Raw genomic sequence first — 15,398 nt, 5'->3', positions numbered from 1 at the left:
TCTAAAATGCCTTGTGAATGCCTGTGGCCTCAGGAATTGGATGAGTGACAATGCCATTAACCAGGCTAGGTCACCCGGGAGGGTTATGTTTTCGGAGAATGATCATAGGTCAGGTATTTTTGAAATGCTGAGTTTGAGTGTCTGAGACACACAACCAAGGACAGTAAGCACAACCATGCAGTGGTGTGCTGGTAAAGGACTAACAAGCTCTCTAGGGAAAAGACTCTGGTTTGTGGCATCTCAGTTTCTGTGCGGTAAACACACTCTCAAGCTACCAACCTGAGGTTACTGAAAGCGAACCTGGGAAGAGGCACAGTCGGCTGTCAGGACCCCATCCGAGGGTCCAGGGCACTGCTCTAATGACAAGTGAGGAGGATAAAGTCTTCCAGAGAGAACAGAACTGAGACCAGAACCTTCAGGGGCAGACTGAAAAGGAACTCCTCCAGGGCACAGCTGTCAGAAGGAAAACCAAGAGGGAGTGGCCATGTCAAGAGCAAGCCCAGTCTGGGCCCTGTCAAGGTCTCCACAATTAGCTTCCATCATTCACTCATTCGTTCGTTCATTCTCTTCATAATCTTCTCCTAGACTGGGAGCTATCTGAGGGCAGACACTAACTCTGCCGCATCTTCTAGCTAAATATAGCACACAGTAGGCACTCGGTAAATAATTCCACTGGTACCTCAGGGAAGATTTATGTCCACCAGTTTCATTAGGCAACACAAAGATAACTGGCTAGGTATGTTACGAGGAGACATCCTGGCTCAATGTAAGAATCTTCCCAAGCAAGTCTCTAGGTAGACACCTCTTGTTTTGCCTGGCGTGGCAGGGGCTGTGGAAGGAGAGGTGGCAGAGGCGTGAGCACCCCGAGTTTTCCTGCCGCTCTGGAGTTAGCCTCTGTGAAGGGGCAGCAGCGGGAGTACCAGCAGCGAGTCCCTGGTTCCACTCATGCCTAGGTCTGCATCCCTAGTCCTTTCTTCGGTTTCATTACATAGCCCCTCATTCTCCAATAAGGTTCTCTTTACCTAAGCAGGAGCTAGACTAGACTTCTGTACTCAGCAACCAAGAGTCCTGATAAATACCGGAGAATTCTCAAATACATAATGTTATCATCTGTGTGAAAAGTAATGTGGTTTTCACTACTGAAAGTATTCATGCAGTGTAAACAACTACATGGCTTAAAAGAGAGGATTTCTGCCATGGGCAGAAGCCCTAAAATAACAGCAACCATAACAGCTACCTCCAGGTGAGTGCTTGCTGTGTGCCAGGCATGTGCAGCAGCTAAGTGGGGAAGCTGGGTTTGATCCAAGTTTATTAAGATTTAAAGTTCTTTATTACTAAGCTAGAGGTTTTCAAACTTTTTAGCCTCAGGATCCTTTTATGACTTTAAAAATTGTACACCTTACAGAATTTTTTTTGTATGGGCTATATCTCTATCTGATAGTTATCATAATAGAAATAAAAACCAAGACATTTGAAAGATTTATAAACAACCAAAACCCATCACATGTTAACATAAATATTTTTATTACAAGTAACTATTTTTCAAAACAAAAAATTTAGATGAGTGGCATTGTTTTACATTTTTGAAAATCTCTTCTATATCTGACTTAAAAGAAGACAGCTGCAATTCTCATGTTTGCTTCTTCACTCAATATGTTGCTTTGATTGAATAACATAAAGAAAAGCTGCCCTCAAACAGGCAGGCAGTTGGAAAAGGAACTTCATGAACCTCCTGAAAGGGTTTCCGGTGCCCCGGGAGCCCTCAGGCTGCTCTGAGAACCACTGCAGTAACCAGACTGCTTCTCAGTCAAAGGCTCTGTGCGGCCGCTGGGCAGGTCCACCACGGCCAACGCAGTTGAAACAAATTTCAAAGAGTGGTGGGTGGAAGAAACTTGAATTCTCTTGTTAATTCAATTTTAAGTGACACAAATTTTAAACTTGAGTTTATAAATTATTCTTTTGCCAGCAAAAATTACTAAGTTTTTTTTCACATTTACTTTTCTAAATTAAGAGAAAGCAACATATCATATACCAAGGTAACATTTGTATAGTGCTTTTAGAGTTTACAAAGCCTCTTCCTGGGCCCACATGATGCCACTGAGTCCTAAGGAGCCACCTGGAGCAGAAGTGACTTGCCCATGACTGCCATCAGTAATCGGGCTGTGGGCAGAAGCCTTGTGACTGAGTGACGCGCTCGCAGGACACCTCTGCTCTGGCTCTTATGAACAAACGTCTCATTTTCACAAGCTGGCTTTCCTATCTAGGAAGAGGGGACCCTTTATTTATGTTCACTTTTTTTCACATACACAAGAGACAGCATCTGTTCTAGAATCCAACTGGATTTTATTCGACACAGAACACAATAGGACTGCAGATTAGCAAACTGAAAAGACAAAGCAGAAAAGACACGGTTCTATCTAACTTATAATTAAGTAACAGGAGGGCAAGTCATTAAATGAATAACAGAACAGTTGAGCTTGATGGAAAAATATTCTTTTTCTAGTGCCCATACCTGAAAGACAAAGTAAATTACTTCATTAATTCCTTAGTAATTTCCTGTTTTGAGACTATAAAACCTGCTTAAACATATGAGCACATTTGATTAAAACTTTAAAGAGATGTATAAGTGTGCTCCAAGATTGGGTTATGACACTGGTCTCTGCCCCTTGTCGCATCATCCTCTGAAATATCTTATCTACTGTGGTCCCAACCCCTGTAGAGAAGGTCCCTCCCTGGGACTCAACCATATCCACCTGCCTCTCCTCCCAGTTACCAGACAGATGCTGGGCAGTACCAGGGAGGTAAGAGGAAGAAGTCGGAGCTGGTGGCTGCAACAGGGAACTCCACCTACGGGCTCCAGTCAGTGGCTCTGACAACTTGAGCTCTTGACCTCTCCCTACCTTTTTTCACGTCTACTCCAGTACTTAGGCAAGTTTGGAGTAAGGCAAGTACAGAGAATAGTACTAGAACAGCCTTCATTTTCAAAATCTATCACCAGTTGCCATTATGGCTCTGACCGCATTTAGCACTACAAAAAGAGCAAAACTACCGAAAGTGCAGAAAAAACTAAGCATGGATTTCAAGTGTTTTCTGATTTCCCCAGAAGCCAAAATTTGGCTCTAACAAGATTATAAAAGTAAACAAGGCCAGGGAATTTCTTTCTCATATAAATGGATTTCTTCAACACAAAATTCTTCATTATCTTACTTAATTTTTTGTCCTGGTTCTTTTGGGGCAGTTAGCCTCTGGGTAAAACACTTCGTTATACGGAGGAGAACCGGGGCACTAGAACTCTGGACCACTGCTTCAATCCTCCGCAAGGACTACTAGGTCTATCAACAAGATAAGCACTTTTCGTAAGAAATCCCTTGAATACTGTCTAAAAAAAGTTGTGCCAAACTCCATAAGGTAGAGCTCTTGTGTTTGTAAGTGAACTGGAGAACAACCCAGGAATTGCCTGTCAGATTAAAAGGATTCTATAATTTGTTCCTCACGGATTTGTTTTCCCAATGCACTGAAAACCACTGTCTGGCAAAGTCACTGGCTGCGTGAAGTGGCAGTGTCAGAGCCCAACAGGAGGAATTCTTCACACTCCCCACTTCTTAGGCTCAAACCCGGGCATATGCAAGGGGCTACATGAGACATTTTGGTCCAAAATAGAATCCTGAGCCAGCTCTAAGAAAGGGCAAGTCACAGAGTCCACTCGAGAATGCAGGGAAGTGCTTCTGCCTTGATACGTATCCCCATGATGGCTGGCACTTGGAACGCAGCTCCCCAAACAGGGGAGGACTGTCTTGTCCATTTTCTTATCTTACACATTGCTCAGCATACACTTTGCTGAATAGAGTGCAGTGGTTAAGAGTCAGACACTGAGTATTTGGCAGGTTTCTTAAAAATGAACACGTGTTTGATATGACCTCCAAAACTCTTTACCTAAGTAAATAACCAAGTCTAAAAGCAAAATAACTGTACCAATAAGGGACTTCTAAACACAACAAAGTAAACCCTATTTTTTGTTTTTAAAACACATTATAGTCTATTAATCAAAATTCACATTTAAATAAAAATCCCCATTCTCATAAAAAACCTGATAAAGAAAATGACCAATAATTTAATAGAAAAAGGGCATTTCACAGAAAAATATGAGGCATAAAAACACAAAAAGCTCAACCTCACTTAAAACTTTCAAAATGCAATTGAATACCACTTTTCAGCTATTAAGAGTAGGTAAGATGGAAAATGAGCCCCCCACTTTAGTCACTCCTGGAGGTAGCCACCAGCAAGAGCTTCTTAGCTTTCCTGGTTATCTCCATGTATGTACTTGTATGTATATGGCTGTATATGCACTGTTTAGAGGGAGTGCAATTTAGCACACATTCTTAGGAAAGGAAAATCTGATACTATCAAAAATAAAAATGTACTTATTCCTTACCCAGAAATTCCTCCTTTAGGAATTACTGCTTCAGACATATACTACTTGCACATATACACAAAGATACATGTATAAAGATGTTCATCCCTACACATTGTTTCTAACAGTGAAAAACTGGCAACCTAAGTGTTTATCAATAAGGATTGATTAAATAAATCACAGTACATCTATATGAAAACATACTCTGCAACTATTTGAAACTAGGTAGTTCTATAAGTATGGATATGGAAAAATCTCCAAAATGAAACAAAAAAGCAAAATAAATTATTATATAAGATGCTCATATGTATGCTAAAAAAAAAAATGTGTATATATATATATCCACCCAGATACATACAAGCCCATATATGGAGCCAGTCAGGAAAGCTAAGAGGCTCGTGCTGACGTTACCTCCAGAGGTGAGACTAGAAAACTAACAAGGGAGACTCATTTTTGTGGCCTATTCTCTTGAGCATCTGAAGTGTTAAAATTTTACCACACCATGTTTTACTTACATAATAGTAATTTAGTTGAGGTAGCCATAAATGCTACCTCAGAATTAATCAGCATGAGATAAACCAAAGAGACAGGATAGGTGGCCATGACTCTGTCTAAAACAAAGATGCCTGACAGCTGGCCCCTGGAGCCCAATCACTGACGTGGTTTTGAAAATACGTAAATGAATAGTTTGCAGATTCTCTTATTTTGTACTTTCATAGACCCTAGAAGTCGGGAACCTCTAGGTTGCAAACTTTAACGCTGACCATACCTTTGTGCAGTTTCCACATAAACGAGTCCTTAATTAAACAGAAGCTAGTTTATAAACAAGGTATGTTCCATGCGCCATGTTTTAAGACGAGGCACCTTTAGCGCGAGAAGAGACAAAGAAGGGCACTGACTAAAGCCCAGTCTTACAAGAGCAAAGCCGCCAGATACCTACTTTTGGAATTCCCACTCTCTGTTGTCCAGCGGACACACCTGTCGTGTTTTGAGCCAGCGAGAGATGCAGTGGAAGTGAAAAGCATGCTGGAAGAAAAGATACATTTTATTAAAAATAACTGTGTAGGCTCAGCCATCTACAGACAATGTGTGTCATATGCAGTGGAGTGGTTACAGGAAACAGGCAAACAAGTCGCAACCCCTACACTTTGGTTAGGTACAGGGACGTTGCCAATGAAACGTCTGCTAGAAATGTCATTGCTATGAAACGGAGAAACTACTGAGGAAGAAGGGTGTGTCTTCTAGCAGTGGGTTCCCCCGCTTTCTCTTAGGAAAGATGCAAAGTGGCATCCTTGGCCTATCCGGCCGGTAAGGACATCCTTCTACATTCCTCGGACACACGCTTGGAGGCTCCTGATCACACGCAGATTTCAAACTTCCCCACTCCTGGTCCCCAGCCACATCGCCTCTCCTTGGAGAACAGGAACCCCAGAAGAGTCTTCTCAGTCCCTGGTAGTGCACCGCCACTGCCCCCCACCCAGAGCGGACATGGCCATTTCCCTGATCTTCCCTCACCCACCTCAACTCCGTTCGAGGGACTTTATTTCCAGGTTTGTTCACAGACATAGTGCTATTACAAGAGCTTGGTGCTCAGTAAGTCTTTACAGGTGAGGGACTTTGTCTTAAAAGGGAATGAGATAAGAAATTAGAGTAAAAGGGTGTGTTAGGATGAACAAACTGCACACAGTAGCTGAAAGACCACCAGAGGGCTCATTTCATGATCAAGATGGGAGTTAGAAGGCAAGAGTACCAGGAATGCTGGCAACAGACAGGGAGCTCGGAGCTGGCTCTCAGATTCGGGGGAAAGGAAAGCCTGCGTGCCTTAACGCCCCGCAGACAGAGCTCGCAGCGCCTCCAACGCCTCTGCGATGGCCCTCACTCCCCATCCCCGCTCAGACGGGTCAGTCTTAAGAGAGAAGCAGCAAGTGTTCCCCCACATCTAACCTGTGATGGGTCAAGCTGAGGTGGGGACACGGCGGAAATGTTGATGCCCCACAAAACAATGAAAGCTTTTGCAGGATTGGTTTAATAACAGCCTTGAAATCTGGTCAGCAATGTCTCCCGAAACATGCATAGAACTTAAAATAGAATTCAGTAATTGAGAGTGGACTCCACAGCTAGTACACTACAGACATTCGACAGGATATTCTCCCAGAGTGACAGCTCCCTTACTGTGGACTCTCATACTAGATGCTGCGCGGCCGGTGGCAGCATCCCTGACGGTTTCTGATCCCAAATTTCTCCTTTAATAATCTAACATGTTATCGGTATGTTGAGCGGTCCCAAAGTACACGGATCAGTGCTTTACAGTTTACAGAAGATATTAACGTGTATTCTGTCATTTGAGCTTGACAGAAACCCTGGCAAGCAAGCATGAAGTATTATCTTCATTTTATAGACAGGAAACTGAAACCCAGACAAGTCAAGTGACCTGCCTATTTCACGGAGCTGGTTAGTAAAAGGCCCAGACCTAGAACCCAGGACTAGTCCAAAGGCTTCTGCCATACCATGCTGCCTCCTCTTCATGGCAGGCTCTCAGAGTTGGTCTCTCAGCAAAATTTAGGGGGTGCCCAGTCCCTTTTCCTTCCACCAAAGGGTAACAGGGTTCTAAGTATATGCCTTAATGCCAAGGAGAGCAAAGAGCCCGATATATTTCTTCATCCCCATAAACGACAAACGCCGTCCCTTAACCAGTACAGGCTTCTATGAACTGCTCCGAGGGCCTCTGGCAGAACTGAGAGAGCCACCACAAGGCGGGGTGAGCCCCAAGTTCCGACAGCTACCCTCTTCAGTAACCGCCACCACCCAAATTTGTGTTCATCTGTCAAACACTTATGCGTACTAAGTGCAAGGAGGTGTTCTAAGCACTCTGAAGATAAAATCACTTCATTCTTGATTAAATTCTATGCAGTCTGTTAGCCCTATTTACATGAGAGAACCCAGGCTGAGAGATGTAAAATATCTGCGCCAAGGCCCTTAGCCAGTCAAGTCACACGGATGCCAAGTCTCTTAGGCCTGTGCCACGCAGGGGTCTGTGGGTCCTCTGCCCCTTGGCACAGGAGATCCACACAGGACAATTTTAGCTCATCTGACTGGGGCTATATGGCTACAAGGATGAATTTTTCACACATGCTAGAAATAACATATTTGATGTGCGTTATCCTTCACAGCTGTCGCACCCTGGGAGGCTGTGCATTCAGTCCAACGATGCTGCACAGAACATTTCTGGCATGAGCCGTGTTAAAAAAAAAAATCCCCCAAATCCGAACTTTGTACATTTGCCACACTTAAAATGCACGTGCATGCTCACGCGCGTGTGCGCACGCGCACACACACTCACTCAGTTTATCTACCAAACTTAGTTCCAGAGGACACCTACCCTTACAAAAAGCTGTTACGAAGGTAAAGGTTTCCACCAACAGAGGAATATTCCAAAACCTGTGCTACAGGCTTTGAAAGCAATTCCCAAAGATGAATCCCCAAAATGTTGCTAACAAAAGTGGGCCCACTATGTAGTTAAGACAAACTAGTGCCTCTGAGACAACAATTTTTACCTTGTAACAGGTGAACAGTACAAAGATTTAATATCTTTTTTTTTTACTCTATTTGTATACATTCTGGGAGAAAGATGGGCTAGTCATTGTTTTTTCTAGTTATGTTTCAAGATAGGCAAATCAGGAAAAGTGGTAACGCATTTTTACAAGCCATGCTGATAGGGAAAGACATTTCCTTACATTACAGACTCCCCACGCAACGGTGCACTCTTCAGAAGTGGCAGACGCCTGGTTAGCCTGACATTCTATGCCTGTGGGAACAAGAGCAACAAGATCACAGCCTGCAGGAGCAGCAACTTTTCGATCTATAGCAGTCCTACCTGCATGGTTACCCAGAGGCATGCGTGAGGGGGCAGCGGGGTGACCTCCACAAAATCTCCAGTGATTAACTAGTCATAACTTTTTTAATGAATGTGAAAAAGGGTTAAGAACAGACAAGGCAGAGATGTGACTTAACAGTATGCTTTGCTACGATTTCCTACCCTTGTTTAAGAATGGAGTAATGAAGGAAAAGGCACTTTTTAATTCTGAACATAACCTGGCTTGTCCAAATGAAAGTGATTCCTCCTAACTTGGTAAATTTTGTAAAGTCTTAGTCACTTCGTAACACACTATCCTGGGAACTGGCATCTTTTCCCTATTCTGTGCTAATACTTCCTCGTAGGCCCTCCAAACACCCAGGCTTGCCTCTGTGAAGCTCCAAAGCCTAAAGGGGTCGGGTGGACACATGTGAACTGGGAAAGAAATGAGGTACGCCCTCCACAAAGACATCAAATCTCAAGTCTTTAAAGCACTGCCAAGAAAGCAAATCTGTTAGGCCAATGGGTTAGAGCTCTGGGGCCTGCCAATTAGTGATGCGTACAACCCCTGAGGTGATTCCCTGGAGTATAGAGAATAAATCACTGAGAATGCATGTATACAATATCAATTTCATAGAGAGGAAAGACAAGGGAACCTAAAAAGAATGAGAACCTGAGATCCAGAAATGATGAGTAAAGCTCTACTAAGGATAAACAAGGACAAGTATTACCAATGTATGCTTTATTTTCTCTGAAGGTGGTAACTAAATGGAGTCTCCCCTCTGAAGAAGAAAAATCTCCAGGAAAGACTATTTAATAGTAGACAATTACTTCAAATTTCTATAGGTGGAAAATAGTAAAACTGTAAGAAAATAATGCTGAGATGTTAATAGTCTTAGGGGAAGAGTTTTACTCTAATAAGGGTTCTTTCCTCGCCCTCTGAAAATATGAAAAGCAAAGAAATCTGAAATCTCAGAACTTGCTTTTGCTATGCAGATTCACATTACAAAGAGAATAACTTTTTCTTTCTGATAAAAGTGGAGATCCAGGGTCTACTGGATATTCAAGTATTCTACTGGATATTCTAGTATTCTACTGGATACTACTATACTGGATAGTATATTCAAGAATTTATTGGGCTTGTGAAGGCATTTCCATATAAAGGGATGGCTGAAAAAATAAATTCTGATGTCCTTCAGGTTGGATTCTCCCACTTACATGAAAACTATTTATTACGAAATTAGTTAAATAAAAGGCACAATTATTGAAGTAACAAAACTTTTTCAAGGTACATTATCATGTATATCATTTTTCTAGGTCTAGATATTTTTAAAGGGCTGTCTTTCTGTGCCAAATGCAAAGCAGGCTCTCAGTAACTGAATATGCAAACAAAAACCACTTCTATAAACAGAGAGAATGGGGAACAAAATGTGTATTTATTCATTATTAGAAAATCTCTAACAAAGAACAAAAACATATAGGAGGAACAGGACTGCAATCTAGAATGCCAGATAAAAGAGCATGAAAAATTACTAAATACAAGTATAAAATGTTCTCAAATAAAGTGTCTTCAAGCTTTTGGTGCAGAGAGTAAATCATTAGTTTAAACAGGGACAACAGGGACAGTCAACCTAGAGCAGACACACAAGCAGCAGGTCACAGGCTCCCATCACAACCCTAGCAAAGGCAGAAGCTTATTTCATGTGCTATACAACACTTGGGGACTTTTAAACTTCAATGCTGCTAAGGAAGCAATGGATTCATCGCGGAAGTGAACAGATTTCACACTTTGAAAACACTGATGAAACTGGTTTTAGGAAGAGAGTAACTTCTTCTGGATAAAGGCTGGGTCTAAGCCTTTCCGGATGCCCTCTTCATCTGGAATTAGATTACCCGGGGTAATGGAGAAAATAACCCTTAGTAGATTGTGTATTTCAGCAACTCTATAAAATACCAAGAAATGGGGCAATATAAAATAAATACGAAGCTGTGGTATCAATTAAATACGAGTATGTAGTATCAATTTGGATTCAAAAAAAGTCTTCAGACCAAGAATACTTTGTAGGACAGTCCAACTGGGGCACAGTCATACCACTCTTATTTATTTACAGCTATGTATATAATTATTCATATAATGCTAGATCAGAATATTTTAGAAAATGGCCATTGCTAAACCAAAATTCTTATTTTCATCCTTAACAATATCTTTTTCAAGAATCATATTCTATTTATTTTTGAAAGACAAGGCCAGTTGTGGCAATCGGATTTCTCTTTAGTGTCTGTATTAAACAAAAGAATATGTTTCTTAAGGATAGAGACTTAATCTCAGTTAGTTTTATTCTGGTGCCTAGCAAAAGGCCCAGGATATAAGTATTTATTGAATGAATAAAAGATACAACCTAAAAATACTTTCATAATTTTTGTTATAGGAGTTCAGTGTTCTACTTCTTCACTGACATTTAAAGATATGATAAGTAAATAAATAAGAATAAAATATGCCATAGGGTAGGTGTCTAACTGAAGCCTACATTGATCCCTTGAGTGATCAACTCTAAGAGAAGACAGGACATCAATGGCCTTTGTCTGTCATGGTTTTCCCAAGAAGTGCATTCTCTTCCATCCAGAGAGACACACAACAACTTATAGAGGTAAAAAGTAAAATTAGGGTTATATAAAATCATTAACTATTTACAGAAGAGAGCCCCAAGAAAGTAAAATTTTCTGTGGGCGCAACTCCCTGTAAAAATACATGGCAAAGAGATTGACAAGCATGTAATCAAACACCCCACCCAAACACATTTTAAAGTGTGCATGTGTTTTTCTGTGATGAGTTCCTTCTGTCTATATCAAACATTACAGTAGCTGCTGATCTGCTTTGCCCGTTGTGTGAAAAGATAAACAGGGTCAAAACTCAAAGAAGCCAAGGGCAATAAGCTACCAACACCTGCCATGATTGCTTTCCAGCACAAAATATTTGATTTGTGCTTCCCAAACCACAATGATCACAAACTATTATCCAATTTTGTATGTATTATTCACTGAGCAAATATTTAGTGAGAACCTATAATGTACCAGACTCTATGCTAGATGCTGGGAATATGGTAATAAATCACATAGACATGATAGTACACCAATTAAATTAAATGGTTGCTACAAAAGAAACTATAGTATGTCTTGGGAATACTGACAGAACTGTCATAGACTTTGTGTGTATGTAAGTATGGTCAGTGAAAACATCTTTGAGCAAGTCCGTGGTGAGTTATGAAGACGAATTATATTAGTTCTGCGTTACTCAATGAAGTAGCCACTAGCCACGTGTCACTATTGAGCACTTGATATTGGCTAGTCTGAATTAAGATTAGACTAGCCGTAAGTGTAAAATACACTTCAAACGGTTAGTACCAAAAAAAAAAAAAAAACCAAACAAACATAAAATATCTCATCTATATTGATTACATGTTAAAATTAATATAGTTTGGATACAGTAGATCAGATAAAATACAAGTCATCTCTTTCTTTTTACTTTTTTAATGTGAGTACTAGTAAATTTTAAGTTATATGTGTGCCTGCATTTGTGGCTCACATTTAGACTCGATAATGCTGGGTTAGACCAAAGCAGCAGGGAGAAGAGGCAGAGAATATTCTGGGCAGAAAGAAGGGGATATGCAAGGGCTCTAAAAAAGACCAAGAATGACAAGCCAGAGAAACTACTAGAGTGAGCAAGTGAGTGACTTAAAGTTGGAGAGGCAGGTGAGTGACTTAAAAAATAAGTGCCTATAATTTCAATTCTGGGAAGTTGAAATTTCTTTGCCCCACTTCTGATCTCAATAATAAACCATTTTAGCACCTGGATGAAAAAGTAATCTCAACTCTTCCTGGTGTGGTCAACATTCTTGTCCTTATTGCTATAAGATTACTAAGTCCGTCCATCAAGAGCTATAATCAAGTCCACCATGTAGAGCAGAATATGTAAATATACAAATGAAATTTCTTTAGTGCAGTTAACTATTTAGATGTTGCCTATTTAGATGTTGCCACTGATATCCTCTTAACTGTGTTTGGGACTAACACTGAAAATCCTTACTTCGTAGGCTTCTTTTTTTTTTGTAAATCTTTCCTGGCAAAAACTAGCTCTGATAGAATATCATTTTAGCTCAAAGTTTACTTTCCTCCTTTCACCTTTGTGTCTGCATATGAGATGAAAAATATAGAGGGATCAACAGTGCCTCTGGGTCCACAATTCATTCTAAATGTGGCCCTGCCATTTTTAGGCTGAGTAGATTTATTCTGAGATGGGTATGCCTCCAGAACACCATAAAAAGCTACTCTTATTTCAAACATACCAATGGACTAGATGCAGAAGACCCCAGTGCTGACTTCGCTTTGTATTTCCTTGGGAAGAATGATACTGGTCACATCAGGATAGCTGCAGTCTCTGTAACCTTCTGAATTTCCCTCCCATCCTCCTCCAATTACTTACAAAGATCCATAATGTGGTTCCTGCAGATGGCACAGTTATCAACCACAATATCCCAGGCCCACAGGGCTACTGCATTCCACTGCAAAGAGAAAAAGGGGGGGACAATACATTCTCCTTGTGATACACATACACACCCTCTAGCATTTCACACTGCAACTGCAGTTATCATCTCTTTGGCCACAAGGACCACCAAATAATAGTTTTTGGATATTCCTTTATTCTTATTATCAGATGGCAACAGTAAGCTACACATACACTCACCCATTCTTCAAAGGGTTGGGTATAGGAACACAAATTAATAAGCCATCTTTTAATTTTACTTTTTTTCCTACAAGCTTAAAATAATTTGGTCGGCCATATCAACGTCAGGAAATCAGGAATCATTTTTAAATGCCTGCTTCAAGTTTAATAAACACAGCTGAAATACTGTGCAGGTTCCCCTGGCAGTTGCAGAAGAGCTCAATTTCTGCATCAGTAAGTATCTGCTCTTCCAGGTAGCTTTGGATGCATGAGTGCGGAGGTGAAAACTAGGAACAAAATGAACTAAAATGATGACTGGATCACAAAATGGGTAATCGTGGGGTGACCTGGATAACTAATTACCCAGTGTCAGAACCCAGAACAAGATCATTATTTAAATCATACAATATTGCTTCAAAACAAACTCTAGAATTCACCAGAATTTTGTTTGGTTCCTACCATCAAAAAAATCTGATGTTCTCAACTTTTCATACTCAGCCTCTTACATATAGTTAAGATAACTCCAGTAAGAATTTATCTAAAAGTAGCATTTAAATAATTCAATCTCCTGCCTTCCGTAATTATAAATATTCCCAAACTCCCCCCACCCCAGTTTGGTCCCCTCCCAAACTGTCATCTCTTCCAAACAACTTCTTCAGCACTTTTCATTCGACAGCTTCAACTTGAAGGAAAAAAATCCTACTTCTATTATTTTTCAATATGGCTGCTGGCCTTAACTGAGCACGCAATGCCCACAATGAAACGCCAAAAAAGCAACTAGGAGGGTGAATATTGTGTTTAGCCAGATGTTCCAGGAATAACACCGTCCCTACTTCAAATCTTCATTTTGAACAGATTTATTTTATCTTGCGAGGGAATCGGCACTTTTCTCCCAAACTGCTGTAAACTACTTTAAGGCATTTCATGCTAAAGGAGACGTTCCACATTTTTTTGCTTCCCCACTTTTAGCAGGTCGTAAGCAACTAGTACTGAATCCTCCCTTAAAAGAATCAAGATTTGGGCTCGCATTTTCTTTTTAACAAATTACACCACGCTTTTTTTTTTTTGAGGGGGGATTCTGGATATGATATGACGGGGACGGCTTGTGTGACAAATCAACAGACCTCTTATATGCGCCAAGAGTTACACTCAAGACGCTTACTCGGCGGGGCTCGGGACAGAGAAGGAGCTAATGGAAATGGACGCCTTAATTAGGCGAGGATCGGGTATCGACCCCTCAGGGTCAGAGGGACCCCAAACTTCAGAAAGAGGCGGGGCAGGGAGATGCACCGGGATCCTCGGAGGCCTCCAATGCGGTAGGACTTCAGGTTCCCGGCTTTCGCCGCACTGCCCCATCCTCCACCCTCCGCATCGCTCCGACTCCCTCTTCACCACCACCCCCCCGCCCCCCCGCCCTCCGCCAAACTCTTCAGTGACAGCTCAGCCGCTTGGCTCCCGTAGCCCAGTCGCAATCCCGCGTATCTCAATAAGAACCTCCGTGATTGGCCCTTCCTCCTCTTAGTGAAACCAATGCTGCCATTAACAGTGGGTCACGCTCATGCCAATCAACCCTAAGACACGCCCCCCGGCTTCCTTGCGTGGTACCCGGTCTCAGGAACGCCCTGAAATGAAGCCCTTTCCCACGCGCCTCGGTCATCCTCGGGCCTGCCAGCCAGATCCGAGCCTCCCTAGCTTCCCTGAGGAAGGCGCTGGCGAGACCCAACCTTTTTCACTTCAAAGCGCTTCTTGCCCGCGCCGCTGTTGGTGCCGCTCGGGGTATCCACATCCATCGCTGCCGCCATTTTGGAAATACACGATCTGCTGTCCGTCCACTGCGCCTGCGCACCAGCGCACTCCTAGTTCGCACTCCGGACCCGGCGCGTCCTTCGGCACCCCACCCCTTACTGGCGCGCGAGGAGTGGGTGGGGGGCGGAGCACGTTGCCACGCCTCTTAAAGGCGCTGACAGAGGTTTCGCCCCTCCTGTGTCGTCTGGGGAGGAGACGGTGGCCCGAGCGGCTGGGGCGGGGCTGGGCGGGGCTGGGATAGTGAACGAGCCGGAGAGTAAAGCTCGGAAGGACTCGCTCTCGTCGCCCTCCTGCGGGAAGCCCCCGGCCACACTGCCTCAGCTGGGGCGGCGGCTGCTTCCTCCGCCAGGGCGCGACCTGAGGCCCTGGCCACGCCCCACTTTCCCGGCCGCTGCGCCCCTCTCCTGCCGGCAGGTTTTCCGCCCCGTTCCGCCGAGGACAGGGCGAGGCTGGCGTCCTCCCTTTTGCTGCCCGAACCCCAGTCTGCTCCCTGGATGTTCGCAAATCCTGAGCGGCTTCCGTGCCGGGCCTGAGGCCAGGGAGAGCTGGAGCCCAGGCACCGTTTGGATTCCTGAGCCCAATTTGGGAAATGCCCAGGATTTGACGGA

General features: G+C 42.8%; 1 protein-coding gene across 1 annotated transcript; it reads right to left on the bottom strand.

Moving 5' to 3' along the window:
• Window positions 1-1,537: 1,537 nt before the first annotated feature.
• On the bottom strand, window positions 1,538-14,868 carry RBX1 (ring-box 1). The gene is made up of 5 exons (XM_054582429.1): window positions 14,709-14,868; window positions 12,745-12,823; window positions 8,146-8,216; window positions 5,352-5,437; window positions 1,538-2,512 (listed from the first exon to the last, which is right to left on the bottom strand). Exons 1-5 carry the CDS (start codon window positions 14,784-14,786, stop codon window positions 2,500-2,502), a joined length of 327 nt encoding a protein of 108 aa, XP_054438404.1. The 5' UTR covers window positions 14,787-14,868; the 3' UTR covers window positions 1,538-2,499.
• Window positions 14,869-15,398: the final 530 nt, after the last annotated feature.

This window comes from Pteronotus mesoamericanus, unplaced genomic scaffold (assembly GCF_021234165.1).
Source record: "Pteronotus mesoamericanus isolate MK-2021 breed Mesoamerican mustached bat unplaced genomic scaffold, CSHL_Meso_final contig_702, whole genome shotgun sequence".
NCBI lineage: Eukaryota > Metazoa > Chordata > Mammalia > Chiroptera > Mormoopidae > Pteronotus > Pteronotus mesoamericanus.
This window is presented reverse-complemented; position numbering and strand designations above follow the sequence as displayed.

Excerpts from the sequence above, each read along its gene's own strand:
- RBX1 (XM_054582429.1), bottom strand. The coding sequence starts at position 14,786 with ATGGCGGCAGCGATGGATGTGGATACCCCGAGCGGCACCAACAGCGGC. Across the intron at positions 12,824-14,708 it reads AGCGCTTTGAAGTGAAAAAG|TGGAATGCAGTAGCCCTGTG; the intron begins GTTGGGTCTCGC and ends TTCTCTTTGCAG. Across the intron at positions 8,217-12,744 it reads GAACCACATTATGGATCTTT|GCATAGAATGTCAGGCTAAC; the intron begins GTAAGTAATTGG and ends TTGTTCCCACAG.